Source organism: Artemia sp. Qi Xiang Cuo, chromosome 11 (assembly GCF_049724085.1).
Source record: "Artemia sp. Qi Xiang Cuo chromosome 11, ASM4972408v1, whole genome shotgun sequence".
NCBI classification, from domain to species: domain Eukaryota; kingdom Metazoa; phylum Arthropoda; class Branchiopoda; order Anostraca; family Artemiidae; genus Artemia; species Artemia sp. Qi Xiang Cuo.
Genome location: NC_142804.1, coordinates 26,418,972 through 26,443,511, shown reverse-complemented (window position 1 = coordinate 26,443,511; position 24,540 = coordinate 26,418,972). Strand labels below are relative to the sequence as shown.

Here is a 24,540-nt window from a genome sequence, read left to right as displayed (position 1 = left end):
AAAAGACACAATATTTACCCATCTAACCTTTAAGCTTATTTTGATGATTTGAGCGTCCTAGTTGAGAATGTTAGCCAACTGACTGAATTTTTTGGAGGTTTTGATAGTTCACGATGCAAAAATAGGCTTGAATATTAATGTTAGGAAGAATAAGACTGGGAATAGGTGAAAATGTAAAGGTGATGTTGGGTGATGTAGTTGATGCAGTGAAGATGTTAGAGGTAGAATAGCCTAAGCCCTGAATTTGGAAAAAGTTTTATGGGAAAAAGCTTGGAATAATAGGATAATAAGTCTGCAAACCAAGATAAGATTACTAACAGCTACAGTGATCACAATGGTCAACTACGGTTCTGAAACATGGGTGCTTCAAAAGAAGGAGGATTTGTAAGATATTTTCCAGAGGAATTGTCTACGAGTTGTTTCGGGTACCCATCTAACTGACCGTGTTCCAACCAGTAAGCTGTACGAAAAATGTGGCTATATTCTACTTTCTAGGGCTATTATGAGGGAAAGGTTGAGATGGTTAGTGCACGTTCTGTGGATGAAATGTTAGAGATTGCCAAAAGCTATACTTTTTGGCCAACCATCTAGAGCCAAATAAAAAGCAGGTCATCCCTGACTGGGATGGGAAGAGGTCGTAAGGAAAGATTTAAGAGCCATTTCAATTTCTTGGGAGGTTGTCAAGAGGGAAGCTTTGAATAAATTTGGATGGAAGAGGAGCATGCGGAGCTTTTTTGGCCTCAGGCGGCTTGGTGCTGCAGTGAGTTGTCAGTAGTAGCAGACTGCTAATGCTGCTACTAGCAGTAATAGTAGCAACCTTTAGAACCATAATAATAACACACTCCAAAAACATTGTACCTTCTCTGTTTTCTAGCCTGCACTTTAAATCATCATTGAATAGCAATGAATATGGCATAGAATTTCCACTCACTTTCACTTCCTTTGAAATAAAGTAAGTAAGTATGTATGACGGCACTAGACCCTTAAGGTCCAAACCGACGGTCCTGATCTCCATTTCGTGGCTCTTCAGCCCGAAAGTGCAATGGGGGATGGGGCCAGCCATTCTGTGCTTTCACACACCCTTCCTGCTTACCTTCCCCAAATTTCTCCAGGTACCCATTTAGAGCTGGGTCGACTCTGGCTAAGCTTACAGAAACGCCACTGACCTGCGTTGCAAGCCAAATAACTGGCCACGCAAGGGATTGAACCCATGCCCCTTGGACAAAGAATTCTCAACCCAGTGCACGTCCACTTAGTCAAGACGGCTTTTTTTAAGTATGAAATAAAAAAAAAAAATAAATGAAACAAGAACCAATATTTTTGAATATTATAATATTAAATAAATACTAACAAATATTAGTTATCATCTCTTATATAATGCTTAATATCCTTCTTGAAGGAATTTAGGGACCACATTATCACAACTGATGCAGGATTGCAGTCTGTAGCCTAGCAAATGTAATTGCTAGAGGAAATCCCGACCCAGTTTTCAGTGTCAGATGTAACTGAATACCGACAAAACATAGTATGATAGTCTGAAAAGTGCTGACACGGGTAGCTTTGGTAACGTTGGACCTACACGGATAGCTTTGGACAAGAACCAATTTTAAACTAAAATTTTGAGTGCTTTATTATGCAGTGAGTTTAACATCTGTAAATGTAACTCGAGAGTAGACTTAATAAGTGCGTAGTAAAGACAGTTCAGTATTTGGTAGAATTCTTTGCAAAATGGTGATTGAGCATTTCTCAATATTTCTAGGTTCCTTGAAAGCTTTTCCTCAAAACTTGTGATAAGGTGTTTTGACAAAATTCTTTCTTTCCTTAGGAAGCAGCACCAGAACAATGTATTGACAGTAGTATCTTGAGACAATTATTCAAAAGCACCTTTTTTCTTGGAGTTTTTCTTAAAGGACTAGAGAAAAATTTGAATTCCATCAGATCTTCCAACTAAAATTCGACGGTAACGTTGCTTTTTTGTTTCGCTTCACAAAATTTATCGTCTTTTCTTGACAAAATAATTCTCAGATTTTCTTTTCTTTTTAAATATAAAACGATACAAGTAGGTCTACATATAAAAAAATTGACCGCTGACCAAGCTTATGAAAAATATATAAGAAAAACAAAAAAAGAAAAACTTACAGAGCCACCTGTTGAAACAAATTCAATGTCATTCAATGAATTTGTATTAATATCACCCGCTCTCGAGTCTAAGTGAATTCCTTGTGATGCTTTAACATGAACGGTTGGGGGTTAACGATCCTAATCTGCAAATAAATAACTGTAATGATCCTATTCACTCAGCTATTACTGAAAACTCCTTGCAACATAAATACATCTAACGTCAGTACAACTATGAAGGCAGCTATCAGCACAACTATTCCTTTGATTTGAACTTTGATTTAAAGTATTCAATGTATCCTTTTTCTGATCTTTTGATAAGTCCACGCAAGATTTCAATGTTATTCTTGGCAGGAGCCTATAGTTAGGAGCCTATAGTATAGAAGCCTTAACGCTAAAGGAAGCTTTACAGTTCCTTTTATCCAATAGGCTTGTTTAGAAAGCCATAAATGATTTTTTTTTCTTAGCGTCTTTCGGTCTAAGAAACCCTGAAAGATTTCTTGAAAATTTTTAATGAGGACTATCGTTTTTCCCTTTAACCTTTTAGGAGTCCTAAGCATCTGAACTTATCTTTGGACTCGACAGTAGGACAAAAGAAGTTAGTTAAAGTGGATAATCGAATTGCAAAACTTGGAACAGCAAAATTTACAAATCCAAACCTGTAACCTGTTTTAGAGCCAAGTTGTCAAATTCTCAATCTAGATTCTGAACTAAACTTGCACACGATCCAAATTCTCAGCGGAATGACATTTTAATGGTCTAGATTGTCAGTTGAACTGGATAATTATAATTCAGGTTAAAGATAGACCTTTTCGCAAATTTTCAATTTGACCGTCATTTAAAAAAAAGAACATGCTCCGTTGGGTAGTATAAATCATCGCAGCTAGGAAATATTTGGAAATTCCAACTCGTGGTGAATTTTAATTGAATTGAACGTTATTGAGAGAATTTTAGTAATTTTTTGTAACATTTAGCAGCAAATAGAATTTTATTAATTTTTTGAAAAAAAGAAGTAAAATTACTGAATTACTGGTAGTCCAATACTAAAGTTGCATTTTAGAGCACAACTTCTTCTTAAAAAATATCATAGGTAAATATTTTATTGGACAGATTCAAATACAACAAAACCGACTTGGATTAAGATCACGTTAATAGGCAGTAGTTTATGTCACAGACCCCCACTTTACTTTAAAACGGAAAAAAAGGAAGGTGGCTAAATAGTCTTGACTGAAAATCCTGTAAGCTTAAACAAAAAAAGAAAGGATCAAAATTTTAGATGACAGGTTTTTGTGCATAGTGATTTTTTTTTGCAAGCTAGAAAGCGATCACGGCTTAATTTCCGAAGTGTATTCGCATTATTCTTGACTGTCGGAAAGCTGCCAGACCATTATTCACGAGAAGATAAGAATTGGCTGGAGTTTTATGCCGGTTTCAAATTAGCTAAACATGTCTTTCACACTTGCTCACTTAAGGTCCATAAGCCCCGTAAGCTTCATAGCGTAACCTATTTAAGCTCCATAACGTAAGGCAATTACAAAATTGAAAACATCTCAAATTAACATGCGTAACGTAACCAATTTAGAGGAAAAGTGATTTGAATTGGTCATGAATGAATTAGAATTATGGAAAATAGACTTTGTTAAGGAAAGGTCTTCTTTGTACAGTCCAAGGGACAAAAATTATATTTGTTTTCATTTGTTTCCTCAGTACCTTTCATGTCTTTAGATCTAAATATTGACTATCATAAAAATCATTTCTTCATCTTCATTTTTGAAAGTTAAAAAAATGTAAAAAAGCTTACGTTATGGAGCTTATGGAATTGAAAGTGTAATAGGAAAGTGTAATTGAAAGTGTAATAGTGTAATAGGCAAAATTTCAATACGAAACCAATTTACTTAAATTCCGTAGCGTAAGCCATTTAGCGTTAAAGCGAATCCAGCCCAATTGTATAGCGTTTCTAGCTAGTGGTTTTTGGTGCTAAGCTCAAATTATTACGCTTATAACTTTAGTAAAACTTCCAATTTTAAAAAAATCTAACTTCTTGAATTGCTTGAAGAAAGGAGTAGAACTTTTGAAAACTTGCAAAATAATGACTGAACCCAATTATTATTAATACTATTTTATGTACAGCCATTGATTATAACAAAAGAAACACACTTTAAGTTTAAAATAACTTGCTTTTTCACTCTTTGTTCGCCATTAGCTGCAGTAATTCTCAATAGCGTATTGTATAAGTCAGCTTTGCTTTCTGCTGGTTTTTCATGACTCCCAATTTTTTGCTGCAAAGATACAGCTGGTCAAAAAAAAAACATTTTCTTGGAAAGTATTTGAAGAAGTTGAATGAAACTCTGAACTACAAGTAAGTAGTAAGCTGTCATTGACTGACACCCCACTTTAAGATGAAAAAAAGGGCTAAGGAAGTGGGCTATATAGTTATGATCCATAAGTCTAATGCTAGATGCACACTGAAATTTTATAGCACATAAGCTAATTAACGTAAGAATTTGAACTGATTGGTTATTTTTAAAAAATCTTCCAATTGTTATTGATTTTACATATTTTTTAAACCTCAAGTGTTAGTACGACAATACGAGACGAATGAAAAACTAACGTTGGTCGCAAGTCTGGTATAAATAGCTTAAGAAGAAGAAGAATTTGTATCTCTTGCTGATCTGTTCTGGTTTCACTACAGTTGATTGATCTGGTGGTTAAAGTTGTGTTTTTGACAATTTATCCCTAGTCTTTCCCCCCAAAATAGTTCTAGGCTATACACAAAACTAATATAAAAAATGGCACCATTAGACTTTCTAGTCTGTTTCATTTGTATTGTTTTACTCAAGTTCTTCTTTTAGTCTTGGACAGATCTGTATAAGCTATGGGACTGTAAGGGGGAGGGGAGAGATGGATTTGTGAGTGAATCAATAATTGTATTTAGAATTAGCACAACAAGCCATTGAGTAATGCATTCACCTTGCCCCCTACCTCAGTTACTGAATATTGTATGTATTTATCAAGTGTTGTGCTAGTATAGGCTAGGTGTTTAAAATTAGGCTATCATGTCTTGATTTTGAATCTTGATCATGAAAGGAGTTTTCATTCTCCTCTTCTTCCCTTCTTGTGACCCAAGATTTAAAAGGTTCCATGAAAATTTGCCTTGGCTTTAGAAAAATTCTAGATAGGCCTATGGGTTTTATTTTCTATCTTGGTAAGTAGCTGAAGGTCAATGGCTGAAAGGTAAATAAAAATTTCAGGAATGTCTCCAGAGTGGAAACTTTGTCATGGGAAGGTATTGGTAAAGTTCTACCAAATCATATTATTGAGTTAGGACAAAAGTGAATACACCATTTGAGGCCTTTTTTTATGCTGATTACAAATATAATAATCATTTCTATCGTAAATTAATTACAGCCCCCCTCCCTATATACGCCAATTCAGGATTAGGTTGGGATCGGTATATATATAGGAGGGGAGCTGAAATTCATTTCAGATAGAAATGATTATTATATTTGTAATGAGCATAAAAAAAGGCATCAAATGGTGTATTCACTTTATTTCTAACTCAATAATATGATTTGGTAGAACTTTACCAAGGTATTTTGAAATATTTATCTCTACCTTTTCCCTCTCAAAAGGTACTAACTCTTAGGGAATTTTTGGTAAACTTTACAAAAAGCAAAACTTTCTAAAATAAATCTAGAGCATAAAGGGAAAATAAAATATTCAATTCAAGCACTCACGGCAAAAGAAGTTGGTCCTGAATTAGAAAAATGTTTACATATTTTAGTTATCCTTTTTTCTACTGTATACAGAAAAATGTTGACCAATATTGTTTTTGTACAAGTATTTTTTTTTTGCTCTATATATTAGGTTTAGTGCCTCATATGTATTTTCTGTTCCTTTTTCCTCTCCTTGACTGGATGTCAAAACTAGATATTTCTGGTAAAGCAGAAAGAAAAAGACATTCTCCAATACCCCACCAAAGATTAACTCTAAGTCTGGAGGGCTGAGATTAAACCTGAAACCAGTTACAACATCCCTCCTCCTTAAATCTCTTGTGCACTTCACTTTTACTAACAAATCACAAGTGTTCACAATTAAAGAAATTTTGAAGATCACTATGCATCTTTACAAATTATTAAAATGCCATTTTCATTGCAATGATACAAGGTATAGAGTCTTAGATGTTTTGTTACTGGATGGTAAACATGCCATAAAAGCCCTAGAAATCACCTGCATCAATAACATATTCTTGTGATTCTAGTAATCCAGGTTGTAATGGGCTTTATAAGAGTCATTATGCCTTCAACCTTGGTCCAGAACACATCACTGTCAATAAATATGGTTTTGATTGCATGTTTAATGGCAATATCTTTAGAAACAGCTATTGTTTGGAGAGAAAACTTAGTTTTTACCTAACTCTCCTGACAATCTGTAACTGCTCCCCATCATGTCTGAAATGGCACTTTCAATTGTAGTACTGTTTGGTTGTCTGATAGCTGGATCTCTCAAAACCTTGCAGTTTCTCAAAAACTTTGCATATACCCTGGAAATATTGAATATATTTTGCAATCTCTTTGGAGTTGCTTACAATTCTCAAAATTGTTTCAATTTTGGTCAAGAAGTCACTGACTAGAAGCTGCAATACATGGGCTATGTAGCCATAAGTTGACAGACAGGGATGCTTATCAACGAGAACAGCCCATGCCAATTTCAGGTTTGCAGCATTGTCAGTAACAAGGCTGATCACTTTTCTGGGGTCAAGTTAAGCTAACATCTGATCATCAGTTAGATTAGCTATGTTTTCACCTGTGTGTCTATCAGTCCCAGTAGCAGAAGATATAAAGAAGACAGGCTCCAATGTAGTATCAATCACATTTACAAACAATTTATTGTGAATGTTGCTCCATCTATTGAACTGAACTCTGAGAAACTTCAAATCTGTGTTTTTTTTGTTTTTTTTTACAACATAATAGAATTTATTTGTGCTAAAAGCCCATAGGCCATGGCAAAAAACATAAACAAAGAGCAAGTACAAAGAGGTTGCACAAATCCTACAGAAATCTACTTCTATGATTCATCACAAGACAAAGGAATCATGCCAAGCTTCTGATACCCATAAAACACTCAGCCAATGGCCAATTGACTCAGCAATTGACTTGCACATGTTAAGTTCTTCTGCTATGAATTGCAGACTCAGCCAATGGTTGGAATCCAAGAGTCCTTTAACTTTTGACACATTTTCATCTGATGAACTTGTTGAAGGGTATCCAGATCAATCTTTGTCCTGAACTGTCTCCCACCTATCTTTGAAGTCCTTGTACCAACAAAAACCTGGGCTTTTGACATGGCATGGTCTCCATGGGCCTGCTCAATCAAGGCAAGAGTCTCTGAAGCAGTTTTGCCCAAGAGAAAGCAGAATTTGATGGCATATTGCTGCTCTGTCATCTGCTCTATTTTTTACTTTTTATCCCGTGACCAAAATGAAAAAACACACTTTGCAAAACTATCAATCTTCACTCTCTTACTGTCCAGAAGCGACTGCCATGGAGTGCGATGCTTTTGCAAGACCCCAATCACCAGTTTCTCATTAATTTTTTGACGCACCCTGAATATATATATATATATATATATATATATATATATATATATATATATGCTTGTTTAATAATGTTATCCATATGTCTTGGTGATTTCAAATTGTAATTGCTTGAGACTGCTTTTTGAAATGGTTAATTTCTTTTTTATATAACATTCTATTCCACTGGCTATTTCATGGCCTGCTAAGTACTAAATCTGTTCCCCAGTTTCAAAGGATAATTGTAGGTTATTTCCTGCGAATATTCCTTGAGCCTATCAATACAGCAATTTTATGTCTGTAGTAGATAATCATGCTGGGGAAGGTAAGCAGGAAGGGTGTGCCATTCCCCAATTGTACTTTCTGGCTGAAGGGCCTTGAGATGGAGATCAGCACCACCAGTTTGGAGTGCTGTATCCTTTACCTTTTTATTAGATAATCATGATGAATTTATACATGCTAACACACATGGGGTGGGCTGTGTGTAATCATCATGCAGAAAGGGTTCTAGACACTGTAGGCTCTCCAGCGTACTTGATGTGTATGCCCTGAACCCCCTCTCTTTATATTAATTTCATTGTAGGGGGTGCTGTCTATATAAACCCTGTCAGAATAATACTGAGGCTATTTATGAAGTTTATTAAGTAAACAAGCTTACAAGACATGTTTTTGTCCGTCTGCTTTGTGTCACTAAGTAGGTCACATGCATGAACTTTTTTGTGTCTGGGGAGTGGGGAGGAGTGTTGTATTTTGACAGGGACTAAGAGGATCATATTACAAACAAGCAAATTCTATGAGCATGAAAGCCATGGGGAAACATTGTAGATGACATTGAGATTTTGAAGAAGAAATCTGGACCCAGAAATTTCCCTTTTGCTTGTGTCAAGTTAGGTTTCATGCCTCATTTTGTGATAAAGCAATGGTTGATGTTGTAGCATATGTGTTTAACTTGAAACTTAAAAAGAAAAGAAACCTAATTTTGTCCATGCTCCTTCATTATAGACACCTATATTTCATTGAGTCTGCTTTTATCTTTTCTAGGTTTAGAAGAACAGCTCCTATGGCAAATGAGAACCTTCAATTAAAAGTGAAGCATGAGCAAGGACAGTTTGTGTTATCTTCTTTTAAGCTGTCTGATTTATTAAAAGACTTAAAAGAAAAAATCAGTGACAGTATAAAATGCAATCCAGATAGAATCAGAATTTTAAGGGGATATCCACCCCTTCCTATTGATTCTGAAGATAGCACGGAGCTGGGCAAATGTGGCATAGAAAAAAGGGATATCCTTGTTGTAGAAACTATTAAGGTAATCTCGACATAAGTCAAACTTGTTGATGGTTAAAAAGGTGCTTTTAAATTGTTCAAGTAGCTATGCTTATAAGTAATTTTTGTTCATTACTGTACCATCACCTTTTGCAAGCCTTCCTTGGTATTTCTGTGATTCATTATTATGAATCTCTATTTTGCAAATGCTTTGTGTTACGAAGTATCTTCTTCTTCTATTTAACAGCAGGCGGGCTTTTCAGTAAAACTATTTATCCCTTTTCCTTTTGCTTCACTCTGTGGGCTACAGAGCTACTGGCTTGATTGCCTCATATTTATTAGATATATTCAGATATCTTTCAGCAGATCTTTCGACTCTAGGAGTTCAAATATAAGATGATAGATGTCGATTTCTATACTCTGTGTGCAGGTATAGTTGGCTAGGCTCTTGGCTGATAGTGGGATTTTGTGGTGTTTGAAGTATTTTAACAGTTTACAAAGCAAGGTATGTTGTTCATACTTCAGCATATTACATTAAAATAGTAAATGGTCAATTTTTTCATTATTAATATTAAAATGACAGCAAAGAGTGTAAAGTGGAATTGAACAACTTTAATTAGAAATCTTATACGATAATGCAAGGAAATTTAGTCCATTTGTTCAAGAACGAATTCTATGATAAATTTTAGAAAGATACTTATTGGGAAAGGGGGAAAAGATAGGATTAATCTTATTAAAATTAATATCTGATAGCCTCCATCGGTAAATATCTCTAATCGGGATTGGTCTCCCACTTGGCAGGTCAATATTTATAGCATTTTTTGCTATTTCATCAAGCTGATGATTACCACTTATGCCAGAGTGGCTAGGAATGTACTGAAAGTAAGTTTTTATGCCACTTGAAGTATTTATATTTTATAAAAAAAAACTTCATTTTCTTCCTTGAAAACAGCAGACTAAGGTATATAATTGTAAGATTTTTTAGAATGCATATGACAAAAAAAGATTTATTTAATTTATGGACTGCTCCTCTACTGAGATATGAGGAAATTGTGTAGATGAATGGGCAGAATAGGCCAATATATACAAGGGAGAACCCTCACTTTTTTCACTAATTAGCATTTACAAAGACACTTGATATTGTAAATTTGTTCTAACTATACTGTAAAGGTAGGTCAGGATAAACCTGGTATCAAAATCCACAACACATCTTGGCTTTCACCTTCTCCCCACTTTAAACCACTTCCAACATAAATGGATATCAATATAAAGTGTATCCTAGATTGAATATGCACATTTTTGTTGAATTTTTCCTTTGCAGATCAATAATAAAGATGAACCATTGAAGGAACATGACTGATGCTAAGAGTAACAACTTTAATAATAAAAATAGAAGAACATAAATTGTTAGCACTGATCAACGTCAAAACATAAGCTTGGATAGTAGTTTGTTTTACAGATTACATATAAAATGTTCCTACTTGGTTTTAAATCACTATCAATTACAACACTAAAGTCTGAAATGGTCTACACTCACGCTTACATGAGTATGAATTTGAAAAGGATAATTTGTATGCCACTTACATAAGACACACACTACCCTACCCTCACCATCAAAACAAAAAACATAGAATTCTGTGTACACCAGCTACCTAACGCATTTAAGTCGTCTTGTAGCAGTCTTAATATTATTAGTAGAAGCTTTTGGCCTGTTGAGCTCGACATTATCAGCAGAGGCTTTTATGATTTAATGTCTAAGACCCATTTGATAATAAGCAAATAAAAGCAAATGAAAATAGAGAAAAACTGGTATAAAATTTCAAATAAGACAGTAAAAAGGAGTACCACTTGTACTTCATACACATGGAATACTACTATAGGGTTCAGGCATTACCAATCATATCTCGTTTGATCAATGAATAAAAAATTCCTTATCTGAGCAACTGTTCTCCTGCTTGTACAATATTCTGGTTTGTCCATATATTAATTAGAGAAAGAAACAGGCAACCCCTTAAACATCAGATAGTGAGATCTATCAGATGTTACAATCTAGCATTTCCTAAGTAATGAGCAATATACCCCCTTCAGCCTCCATGATATCAGATAAAATTTTGAGATTGCCATTTTGTTCAAAATTGTTTGAACCAATAAATATGGTTTGGGGATAACATGACTTCCATTCTTCCAACTTCTGAGATACGGGCTGTAAATTATACGAATTGCCAATTGTTTACAGATAGGTTTTATAATGGAAAAAATGGTGCCTGTTTGATCTTGGGTATGTGATTTGCTCGAAGCTTCTAGGGATTGCTCCCTGGACTGAGAGGAATGCAGTGTTTGTTTTTAGGGGATGTGAGCGTTTCAGGGGCCAGAAATTGACCAAAAACATTTTTTTCAATGATCAGTTTGAATCTTGAAGCCAGAATTTCTTGGACCCATTGTGCAAAAAAAAATCCTTTTGAGGCATGGGTCCCCAAAAAGGTGCTTGAAAAAGGAACAATATTTTTTGCACCTCATTGGCTTGAAACTTATACCCTTAATTCCTTGGGCTAAGGAGACCCGAATTCTGAAAAAAAATAGTAGTTCCTCCAAAAATGAGTCCCAACAAGTGCCAAAAAAGGGCAAGTATAGTTCTTATTTAGGATTTGAGCTGAAAACTTTTTTTCGGGACCCCCCCCCCCAAACGGGGCAACTTTTATTCCTGGTCTTTTATAAAATTATATCCTTAAGTTCTTGGACCACAGGGACCTAATTGCACAGGAATTGAATTGAAAATCTGGCTTAACCAAAAATGGGTCCAGAAAAAAAAAAAAAAAAAAAATCATAAACCTTTTTTAGTTACAAGTTAAGGTGGTCTGAAAATGCTCCAAAACAGGTTTTTCTCCACTTCATTCCAAACTTTCAAGGATCGTTGCTTTCACTAAGGGGACCAAACAATTTCTTGGGAAGGAGAAAGGGATTAGGGAGCCCAGAAATGAGTTAAAAACTTGTTGTCCATTATCAGTTTGAAACTTATAGCCATAATTCCCTTGGTCAAGGTAATATAAATGAAAATAGTTTAGGGGCACGATCCTCCAAGAAAGGGCCAATTTCTTTCGCTGATTGGCTCAAAACTTATATCATTGGGTCCTTGGGTTATGAGGACCCAATGGAAAAAACGAGAAAAAATATTGCCCCCTGAAAAAAAGTAAAAAAAAAATCCTGGACTGCTTGAAACTTGCACCCGCGAGCTGGTAGGTTAAGGGAACCCTCATACACAGAAAAATGTTTCGGAGTCAAGAAGCCCCCCAAAAACTGGTGCCAGAGAATGATTGCGTGATTGGTTTCAAACTTTTATCTGAAATTCCTTGGGTCAAGGTGATACCAATTCATAAAAAGAAATTAATGAAGATTTTGGGTTGGGGCATGACCTCATCCTCTCAAAATGGGTGTCCTGAAAGACCCCAAAACTGTTTTTTCCGATTGGATTGAAACTTTGAAGGATCATTGCCTTGGTTAAGGGGGCCACACAGTTTTGCTAGGAAGGGTTGAGGGTGTTCTGGGGTTAAGTAAGGGGCCAAAATCACCCGTGTGGCCCTTACGAGTTTGAAACTTGCAGCCGTATATCCCCTTGCTAAGATGAGCCTAATATAAAAAACTATTGGGGGCATGGTGCCCCCTGAATGGGAACCAAAAAAGGCAAACACGTTTTTCTTTCATCAAGTCAAAACTTATATCCTTATGTTTTTGGGCCAAAAGGACTCCAGTATGTAAGAAAAGGAAATTGGTTTCCCTAAAAACGTCCAATAAAGAATCAACAAACTCTTTTTTTTCTTAACAAATTGAAATTTTGCAAGTTCGTTGGGCAAATGAACCCCAAAGTACAAGAGAAATTTTCGTCTGGGACATTCGTCCCTCTTCTAATGAGCCCGAAAAGAGAACCAAGACATTTTTTTTTGATTGGCTTGAAACTTTCAAGATTGTCGTCTGGGCTAAGAGGACCACACATTTTTGGAAATGGGAGGGTATTAGAGGATCCAGAAGTGGACAGAAAAATTTGTTGTCCTTGATCAATTTGAAACTCGCTACCGTAATTCCCTAAGCCAAGGGAACCCCTAATTTGAAAAATGTGTTAGGCAAAATATTTCCGGAAAAAGTGCCAGCAAACCTTTGCAGACGCAAATTTCAAACTGTAGATAAGTGCTTCCTGATTAGCTTTAAAGCAACATCTAGACAGAGCCAAGAGAACCCTAAAAAAGACCAAAACTCTTCAAAAATAGTACTTGTTCTTGAAATATGCTTTAGATTAGCTTTGCTTATATGAATGCTATAAAATTCTCTATTGATGAAAAAATTACATAAGTTCAAGCTGCAGTAATTTGAATCTACGAACGATTAAAACTGAATTTACTTCTAACTTCCAGTTCTAAGTCTTAACTATTCAATAAAGTAATACAGTAAGTACTTGAGAAAAGAATTTATTAAAAGGGAGCAAATATAGCTTAAAAAGACGAATTTTGGCTGTATCGACTCATGAAGCCTGAAAACGGGCCTAAAATTTTTTCATCTTTGGCTTGAAACTTACAGGGCATGTACACAGAATGATGACAAAAACTATTGAAAATAACTTGTTATATAAATCTGTGTGGTCCATATTTGTTTATGGGCCATATTTATTTTGTCTCTGATCAGCTTGAATTTCATTGGGAAAAACAAGCCTAACAGAATAAAATATTTGAATAAATGAATGGTATCGATTCGTGACACCCCAAAATGGCCAAACCTTGATTTTTTCTCCGATCAGCATTATTATTATTATTTTTTTGTGAAAGAACCAATCGGGAACAATCAATGCACGAATGAAACGAACAGAAGTTACTATGAATAAATAAATGAAACCCAAAAAGAACAGAAATGAAAATGAATAATCACATCGAACATATAAATAGTAGATTTTGCTTTGCATGAATTTTTTCATCCAGGATTTTTTCGGATTTTAAGGGATGTGCATGTGATGTACGTTTTTTTTATTATTGTATATTTTAGGTTTATCTGGATTTTCGACTAGTTTTCTGAAACTGGAATCTCTAAATACTGGTATTCTCTTCTAGTATCTTCCAATATGTCTAAAATATATTTCCGTTTGTCCTCTTATGTTTTAAGTTTCAGTTCCTTAAATAAACTCTTGAGCTGTATAGAGCTACAGCAAAAAATACTTATGATATATGCATGAATTTCATACTCTGCTTTAACACTGTCCTATTTCTGTTCTGGATTGATTGAAAAAGAGAGCGTAGGCTGCCTAAACATACCGACGCGCAAGGAGGGGGAGGGGTCTCACCTCTCAAGATCTATCAGGAGGGCTGCTTAAAAAAAATGTAACCTGAAATGGATTCCTCCTGGAAAAGTCTTGCGCCTTCCCCCTCCCTCTAATGGTCAGATCTTTGTGCGCCTGTGCGCGTAAACCGCAATAAATGATAGCAAAGACAATAAAGAAAACACCTGTTTTTGCGTTTTCCTTGTTATGTAGCACTGATTCTCACACTCTTTTTAGTGAATCTACAAACTATAGGCCTACATAAGAAGGGAAATGGAATTAAACACTAAAAACATAAAATTGAATAACTTGGCAAATACACATATGCAGGGAATTTTCAAGTCCTCCTGTTTAGGCCATTTAACCTAACCCAAGGGGCAAATTGCACGGTGTTTCAGTTGCATGATGGTAGTGTTAAGCCGGGATTGAATTCGAGGGTTGAGTTGCATGGGTTTTTATTTGATCAGAGTTGAGTTGCACAGGGTTTGACTTGAATGAGTGTTGCGTTGCATGGGGGTTGAGTTTAGTGGGGGCTTGGTTAAACAGGGATTGACTTGCACAGGGATTTAGTTAAACGGGGTTGAGTTGCAGAAGGGTTCAGTTAAATAGGTTGAGTTGCACGGTATCGGTTAAATCAGGGTTCAGTTGCACGGAATCCTGTTTTATAATTCATGTTTCATGGTCTTAACCCTTAAAATCATAATTTCTAACTACATCACAATTTTCAGCAAGGAATTTTAAGCTTATAATTTTGTCAATGAGATTCATAATAAAAAGAAAAATGCCTATAGGTCAGTGTAAGATATGATATTCTTCTTTTTCATAAGTCTACAATTAATGTTTTCATTATTCTAGCCTCCCAAAAAAGAAGAAATCGATACGCTCAAAGGTAAAGGAGCTTCTCCGAGTGCGGTGAAACAGATTGCCGAAACAAAGCATGGTTTTTTGACCCGAAAAGTAATTCCTTCAGACAATTCTTGTTTGTTTACAAGTGTCAGTTTCTGTTTGACAGGTATAATAAGTTTCTATTGACTATTTGTAAGTGTAAAAAAAAAAACAATCACTGTAGTGCTGCCTTAGAGAGGTGCCTTTTCACCAATAGAGATTAATATCAAAATTTAGGGAAACCAAAATATTCAGGTGTAAATACTAGGACCACTGGGTCGATACGATCGCCCCTGAGAAAAAAAACAACAACAAAGAAACACGCATCTGTGATGTTTCTTTTGGGAAAAAATTCAAAATTCCACATTTTTGCAAATAGGAGCTTGAAGCCTCTACAATGGAGTTCTCTGATACGCTGAATCTGATGGTGTGATTTTCATTACGGTTCTATAACTTTTAGGGGGTGTTTCCCCTCTTTTTTTTGAAAATCAGGCAAATTTTCTCGGGCGCATAACTTTTGATGGGTAGGACTAAACTTGATGAAACGTATATATTTGAAATCAGCATTAAAATCCGATTCTTTTGATGTATATATTGGCATCAAAATTCTGTTTTTTAGAGGTTCGGTTACTATTGAGCCGGGTTGCTCCTTACTTACAGTTCGTTACCACGAACTGTTTGAAAAGAGATTAATACTAAAATTTAGGGAAATCCAAATATTCAGGTTTAAAAATATACTTTTCTTTTCAACTCTCTTCTCCTGCAGAAAAACCTTATGATTAACATGGACATATTAGGAATTGAAAACTACTAGTGCTGTTGACAGCTCAGTATTACCCAGCAGAACTAGAAAATTCAAAACAAACTTAATTAATCAAAATTTGGAATTAAATTAAACACCGAAAGTAAGGCAAATGAAAGAGGGAAAAGGCAGAGATAAACTAAAAATTAAAATAGAGGAACTAGTCAAAAAAGTGTTGCTTGTTCCTTTCCGGCAAAAATATGTCCTGTATCTATGGCCTGCTGTAAAGCAAAAATAGAAAAAATAAATAAATAAAATAATCGCAAATAATATTTATGTGGTTATTATAATTTGCTTTAGTACGTTTTTGGGAATATCTATATCGGCTGTCCTCTGTCAAAACCTAGTCCCCACACATCAAATGACCCGGTCAAAATTTTTCTATCTGCTATACTTTCTTAGGTACGACCTACTATCTACAGGGGTAGAAATAGATTTCATTGCTCTTCAATTGACAAAACTTTTGACAATTGACAAAAGTGTGGACAAACTATTATTACGAAACCTAATATGTACATCCAGCAGAAAACGGAGTGACAAGGGCTGGTAGAAAATTGACTACTGAAAGCCTATTGATGGAACTGTATCTTTTTTTTTCCTGTTACAAAAATGGAAAGAAACAAAATTTTACTATCTTCTGAAAAACTTGGAAAAAATGCAGTTACGTCAGCCGAGATGACGTTTTTTCATTTTTCCTTTTTCCTTTTTTTCTCTCTTGTCAATTTTCCCGTGGTCCTTAATGTAAAATTTTGATATATAATTGATATAAAAATTAAAATACATCGCCCTGTGTTGTTTGCAAGCCAAGTCAACTTCACTGGTACTGGATCACTCCAAGCGCAAACAAAAGGACCTCTACATTGTATCTGTGAGCAAATTAAGACCTTTCACTAAATGTGCAAATTGGTGCAATGTTTTTCAAAGATACTTAGATATTTCTTATTATAAGATATAAATATTGTGAAAACAGTGTTCTAGCTTCAAGAATCAAGATTTGGAAGTGATTTTTAGCTGTGTTTTTTCTTCATTTTTATTAAACTTCCAATTATAAAAGTTTTGCGTTGTTATTTGCATTTAATATTTTGGGCTTTGTCATTCTTATAGCCTTTATAATTGTGCTGACAGATGCACCCAGCAAATTTTTCTTTGGAGGGAAGTGATCAGAATGCAAGAAAGTGGTCAAATTTTTTAGTTTTTTCATGGGGGGTTTTTAAACCAATTATAGGGACCTCCCCCCTATCCCTCGGTATGCGTATATGATCGCACCTCTGCAGTAGCACAAACGCTTATGGGAAATCATCTCCACTCTAAGATTGGTTTGAAAGAATTTCTGGCTCACCAATGAAAAGGAAAATAGTGATATCCCTTCACTTGTCCGATGTGCGGGGAGTCTGAAGATTTAAAATATTTTATGTGTTATTGTGGAGAACTGAAGGTACTTAGAAAAGAAATATTTGGCAGGGATGTCATGCATAGAAGTGGTTTAGAAAATAAAATAGGAAGTAATTGCAAAGTGGATATCAAAAATTTGGGAAATTTTGCGAGTGTGGGGATGAGACATAGGGAGGGTTCTCTATCGTAATGTTATTTTCAAATGTGTTTGAACTTATTATGTTTTATGTATTTTGTTGTATTTGTAATATCCGTGGCCCATGGCTAAAATGCTCTTTTTTTATATTTCAGTTAATCCAAGGAAAAAATTCTTTAAGTACCCCCTCCTAAAATTTTGGTTGTATTTATGTATGATCACCCCCAAACTCAATTCTTTGGAGTTTCAAATTCCTATGGTAATTTGAAATTTCTATAATTTTACAGATGATCGAAGACAAGGTTCGTCCGAATCCTTTGTTGGTGCATGTTTTCCATTATTAATTGTTGTACGTGTGACTCAGGCCTGTTTAACTCAACCCTTGTTCAACTCAACCCAAACTGAACCCTCGTTCAGCTCAATCCCTGTTTAACTCAATCCTCATTCAACTCAATGCCATTCGATAAATTTGCCATGGTTGTGCATATCTAAAGGAAAAACTAAGAAAATGAAAGTAGCACCATTAGATTCCTTATTTTATTTTTTTTCCCAGGTATCATGATACATTTTTTGGAAATTCACTCCCCCCTCCCTCCCCTGATGGGTCAGAATAAGGCACTAATAATATAGTTCTTCACTGTTTTGTGTTTGGTGATGATTGTTATGACTTCTTTGTTAACTAGTTTTCTCGCATTTTTCACCCGGTAAAAACCTTCCCGTCAAAATTTTGAAAATAAAATTGTTATGTAAAAATATCACTTGAACTGATACTAATGGAAGGAAACCTGAAAATCTGTTTAATAGAAACATGTTGCAATTATGAAATAAGAATATCATTGTTTTAGTGTTTTCTTTTAGTTTATTGTATATCCTAGGGCTACATCTGAGACCATCAGGGGAGCGGTAGGGGTGTATTGTCAGAAAAGCGACCATGGTATTTAGAAAGATCATAAAATAAGAAACCTCATGGTTCTATTTTTGTCTTATTAGCACAGTTCTTTAGATATGGTCAACTACAGTAAATTGAGCCCCCCCCCACCACCATTCAACCTAAACTAAGATGGTGCGGGGTTTAAATTGAATTGGGATTAAATTACACGGCAACCTTATTAATTAAATAATTGAAATCCTGTTAAAAATTTCCGTAAACGACTGAGTAATACGGCTTCATTTTAGAATATAGCTTGAAAATTCCTCTTCTAAGAGTAATGAATGTTTTACCTCTGGCATGCCGGATCTCCTGCACGTTTTGTAAAGCAGATAAATCTGTGTAAAGCAGATAAATGTGTGCAAATGGACTCCGTGATTAATTGCTCACTTGAGCTTAGGAGCTCGAGGGGAGCCAAATTTAAAAAAAATATATCGGATCTGCTCTGTGGTCTTATCACCTCGATTTGTTTATCTTTGTCAACACTTATCGTAACAAGTACTTCACAGGCAAGGTGGACCCATCTCAAGCGTCGTACCTGCGCGAAGTAGTCATGTCGACAATACAATCTAGCCCCGAAACTTATTCAGCCGCTGTTCTAGGAAGACCACCTCTTGAATACTGCCAGTGGATCATGAGGTTCGTTTAAGCAGCTAGAATTCGAAATTTATTTACAGTACTTGCAAATTATAAGTGATTTAGTAGTTACATGAATTGCAAATCAGTAAGAGTAACAAGCTGTCGACTCAAGCTGATTTCTATCAAGAAAAAAGAAACGATTCTGACCATCTAATTCTCCTGTATGTAATTAGTAATTTAATATACGTACCTAACTACTATTGAAGAAATACTTGCTTTAAAATTTTCTTGGTGAAATACAAACGGATAAATTAAACAGAGAAAGAAATGGGCCTAATTTTTCCAGAACAGTGGGACAGGAAAAAATTTTGCTGTGTCTGTAAATTGTACGAAGATCAATCGTTATTGGTTGACGAAATATATAACAATTAATTAATTAATTGAATCAAAATACCTTACATTAAAATTACCTACAACTGTGAAACTAAATTAAACTACATTACAATTGTGAAAGCCTAACTTTCGTAATTTAACACCTGACTGAAAGTCATCTGATTGTTTCAGTTATTATTTTTCTATTTAGCTGGCTTCTGCTAAAAATACCCATTTTTTCAAGATTTAAAACGAGTTTAATTACTTAAACAAGGTGAAGTCAGGGCAGGAGAGGAGCGTTTGCTGGTGTCCTGGCCTCAGACGACTTGGTGCTGCAGTGGGTTGTTAGTAGCAGTAGTACAATTAAGGCGTAGCAATTGAAAACTGGCGTAGAAAGGGAAAAGCATTCCATCCATATTTAATGTATTGGCGCGATTCTTTCTACCTACTTAAGAGTATCCTCCTTGTACTGTGAGCTACAGGTTAGTCAGGCAATTCCTGACTAACCGGTTGATCGAGCTCTGCTCTCTCCTAGTGTTCAAAATTTATTTCCTGTGTTGTTTTTTTTTTGTGTGTGTGTGTGAGTTTCTTTTCCTCATTATTGTTGTACATTGTAATTTGTTAATGCAATTTTTTGTTATCTTTAGTCATACATAATTAATTTGTTTGATTGCTAATCAACAACATGTTCCTCTAATACCATATCTGCACACGGACGAAGTAGATACGGAATCACATCCTCTTCAAGACTAATTTGGGATCTTTTCATAGTAAAATCTTGATAATTTTGACCTTAAAATGCCATCTTACTGTGGCTTTGAAAATTCCCCCGAAAAATATTTTTTGGGGTCAGAAATATTCCGGTCGGAGTGCGCGGTTGAAAAAAAATTGAAAAGCGCGGAATTTTCACTTATGTAAAAATTTAAATCATATTAAAGGCCTATCCAAAACCGTATTTTGTTAATTTGGAAATTCTACAGAACCTAGTTGATATATTCCATCGGGATAGAAAACACGGACTAAATAAATGCCTAATTAATGCTGAAAGAGAGATCTATAAAATTATGTCAATGAAATGTGGAGGTAGGAAACCTGTCGAAATTTCGTGTTAAAAGCTGATTTCTTTGTCGTTATCTGCGGAAGCACCCAGGGATTATTGAAAGAATCTCGGCACCAAGGCCGTACCCAGAGGGGGGGGGGGGGTTAGGGGGGTTTGAACCCCTCCCGAATTTTCGAGTAAAACCCCCTCCGAAAAAAAAATCCTGGGTGCGGCCTTGCTCGGCACAGCCAAGTTTTATGGCTTCGGATATTTACAATTCTGCTATCAGGGTAATTTTCCGGGGTAATCTTTGTCCTTCATCTGTTTCTCCCTAATCGTGTTGAGCTTTCCATCTAGCATTTCCCCTCTGTTCTCTTTTGTTTCTCAGAAAATTTTCAAAATAACTAATCTTCAGATCCGTCTTGTAATATATTAAGCATGGAAACATGATGAAAGTGAATATTTTGATGGTTCAAATTTTTACAGAGATGACTCCTGGGGTGGAGGTATTGAATGTTCAGTACTAGCCAATTATTTTGGCATGGAAATAGCCGTCGTAGATACTCAGCATGGTATAATCAACAAGTTCGGAGAGGATCAAAATTATGGCCAAAGGATTTTGCTTATTTATGATGGTATACATTATGATGTCCTGTATATGGAAGCCGTTGTGGTAAGTTCCCCGTTGTAACAGATTCAAGCTTATCTTACGTCTGGTATCTGCTCTATTGGGCTATTTTACATCTTTGTTATTTCGTTCAATTGCACGGAAAGCAAATTATCTCTCGTTACATTTTCTATCTGTATTTTTCTTTTTTTGTAAATAGAAAGCTGCCGATGCCTTTTTATAAGAATAGTCAGCACGTACATGAGGAAGGGGATATGCCGAGATTCTTACCGTAACAGCTTATATTTGTAATACTGTTCGTCTGATTTATTCGTTTTTCCACCTCCTCTAGTCAATTTATCCAGGCGTGTCAAAATGGGAGGGCGGATTCATAATGTTGGTTAACTGATGTTTTAGCCTATATAAAATCTAGAATATCTCTCAACTTTCTCAAGGATTGCTCTAAAAAATTACTTTCAGTACTTTTGGATGCTTTCGCTCAGAAGCCAAATCGACGAAATACATAAAATAGAAATAAAAAGATACATTGCTCGTTTTATTTTAGCGTATCAATTGTGTGATAGGAACGATGTCAAGGATATTTGACATGATGACTAAGTTTTTGATGGTCCTGATTGTATCATTTTCAAACATTATGATCATTAACTTTTCTTGATCGTACCATCAATTGATGATTAAATTTTTTGGCTCTTTGGCACCTTTTTGGCTCTGCATTTTTGGCGCTTTATGGTCTATGCTTATGAAAACGCAAACGCAGAATTGGTGCTTTGACACAAAATTAAAAAATATCTTGGAAGCGGACTTCGTTAATTTGTCTTCTTAGAGGGCTCGCAAATGTTTATCTTTGACTTGGCCTTTTATTATGTGTAGTATTTTTGCATGTAATTTTGTTAGTCATATGTAGTTATTATTATTTGTAATTTTCGAAGTTTTCTTGAATTTCACTTCAATTGTAATTTTCACTTTAAGTTAATATTTGTTCCTGTCTTTTCTACCAACTAAGGCTATAAAGGAAAAAATGTTGCAAGGATCTTCCTAGTTGCTCAGCTCTAGCTTAGTCTTTTTTGTGTTAAATTTCTATCTTTTCTAGGTTTTATTGAAAGATACACGGATCTTGGAACTTCAAGTCCTCATTTTATTAGGGGTATGCCAAAATATTGACCAATACGTGCTTTTTAAGTCTCAGCAATGTTCCTGGATATTGCATTGGAAGTGGCCTTTTCCTTTTTGTGTATGTTCTTGTCTAGGATTCTGTTTGCGAACTAAGATTATTACGAGGAAATCTTCCTAAGGGAAGGTTTATACCTTAAAGGTATACTCTATTGGCAGTTCCAATCGAATTTTTTTTAGAACAGAATCGTTTTAATTCGTTAACCCTGGCCCAGCTTAAACAATGAAAATACATTTTCAAATTTTTAAGTGCTATATTTTTGTGCGAGTGTTTTAGAACACGTTTTGATATCTAGTGAATATCAGAATCATTACAACCACTGGCTAAAATTTACACAAAATTAAAAATGAGGCGGTTGTGAAAAATGACTGCAGTTAAATTCCATGCTAAGGCCAAAGACACTTTGGGCGAGCAAGTTCATCTTAAAGCAAATTTTCGTCATTTGAATTGAGTCTTTATCTACGTATTAATTAAAAAACTTTTTCCACAAAAAGTTTGCCCAGAGGGCAAATAAAAAACTTATAAAACTTATATATCAAAATTTTCTCCAGCATACAAATAGCAAGCCAAACTATAAAGTTAAAAAAAAAGATTTAAACTATTATTTTCTTTTCTGTTTTTTATGTCTATTATGTTTTTACTTTTATAAATTTAATAAATCAAATAATATTAACATTTTAATTAATAAATATCAGTATATGTATATTAAACTGACTATGCACATTCATTTGTATTTTTTTCAGTAAAGTGCAAATTATGTTCTGGCCTTGGGAAGGCATAGGGGTCTTGAGCCCTACTCATGTTAATTTCTGCTCGTTTTGAGTTTGATTCTGTTATTTATTGTAATTTCTGTTCGTCTTGGGTTTCATTTATTTATCGATGCTGATTTGTGGTAGTTTTACGCTTGATAGGTTCTTTTATTCTATTTTTGCTCATTATTGGTCTAATGGAGTTCTTTACTTTTCGTTGAAAAACTTATTTTGCGGAAAAAGTTTTTTAAATTAATTTCTTTTTGTTTTTTTTAAGACTTTATAATTTGGCCTGCTATTTGTATACTGGAGAAAATTTTTCAGCAATTTTTAACAACATACACCCTTTTAAAAATCTGGACACAAATAGTAGTGTTTAATTTAGTTTCATACCTCCTCTAGTTGACCTGAAATAAAAAACTTCATACCATTCGCAAGAAAATCTGTTTACTTTCTTTTATAGCTTGGATACACTTGTGCTATTTTGATTTGGTTAAATTTTAAGAGCAGAAATAACCCCGAAAGTTTGAACATAATACCCTCAGTCGTTCTTGGAATACTGCTGAGATGCCTTATTGGGAATTAGCATTAACACAGTGCATTTTGATTTAATCTTAAGGCAACATTTAGTTTTTAAACATAATGAGCAAATGGGAGGGTGGGCGTGCGAGGGGGATTAGTTGTCCTCCAATCCCTTTCAATTATTAAAAAGGATACTAGTCCTTTCTATTTTCAATCGAGTGATCGCTTTTCGAAATTCCTACGACAACTCCTTCGATTCGAAGTGCCCTGGTCTAAAAAAAAAAAAAAAAAAAAAAAAAAAAAAAAAAAATACACCCACATTGATCTTTACTATAAAAATGTCAAGCCTTCCAATCACTTCCAACTATTAAAAAGGGCACTATGCCTTTCAATTTCCAATCGAATGAGCCCTTTTTGAGTTTTTACGACAACGCTTTCTATAAACACCGTATATGCCCCCAGGGCATAAATTACAACCCTTACCCTAAGGGCTGTGAGGGTGGTTGTCAATCTCTAAAACCTAATTTCCAGAACTTTCTACTATGTTAACAAAATGGCTATCTTAAAATTTTGATTGGATGTGTTTGGGGAAATGGTGGGCGTGAAAGGGACGTTAGTCGCTCTCCAATCACTTTCAACAATTAAAAAAGGCACTAGCCCTTTTAATTTCCAATCAAATGAGCCCTTTTGAAGTTTCTACGACAACGCTTTCAATGAAAACCTTATATGACCCCAGGGCATAACATAAAACCCTTACCCTGAGGGCTGGGGGGGAATGCTGTTTGGGGGAATTTTAGGCGTGAGAGGGGGGTTAGTTACCCTCCAATCACTTTTGACTATTAAAAAGGGCACTAGTCCTCTCAATTTTCAATTGAATGAGCCTCTTTTGAAGTTTCTACGACAATTCTATCTATAAAAACCTTGTATGCCTCCACGGCATAACTTAGAAACTTTGCCCGGGCGGCTCTGGGGGGTTTGTGATCCTCAAATACATAATTTCAAGAACTTTCAACTATGTTGAACAATAGGGCTATCTCAAAATTTTGATTGGATGTATTTGGGGAAAAGGTGGGCGTGAGAGGGGG

General features: G+C 35.1%; 1 protein-coding gene across 2 annotated transcripts in view; it reads left to right on the top strand.

Annotated features, from left to right (window-relative positions):
• Positions 1 to 4,735: 4,735 nt before the first annotated feature.
• The window catches only part of Yod1 (Yod1 deubiquitinase), a 32,817-nt gene continuing 13,012 nt past the window's right edge, over positions 4,736 to 24,540 (top strand). The window contains exons 1-5 of one of the 2 annotated variants that reach the window (XM_089096615.1): positions 4,736 to 4,822; positions 8,735 to 8,999; positions 15,108 to 15,264; positions 18,905 to 19,034; positions 20,872 to 21,058. In XM_089096615.1, coding sequence (XP_088952741.1) covers positions 8,754 to 8,999; positions 15,108 to 15,264; positions 18,905 to 19,034; positions 20,872 to 21,058 — 720 coding nt within the window. In that variant the 5' untranslated portion in view covers positions 4,736 to 4,822; positions 8,735 to 8,753. Of the gene's footprint in view, positions 4,832 to 8,734; positions 9,000 to 15,107; positions 15,265 to 18,904; positions 19,035 to 20,871; positions 21,059 to 24,540 lie in introns of both variants that reach the window. The other variant, XM_089096614.1, reaches the window with a different exon arrangement.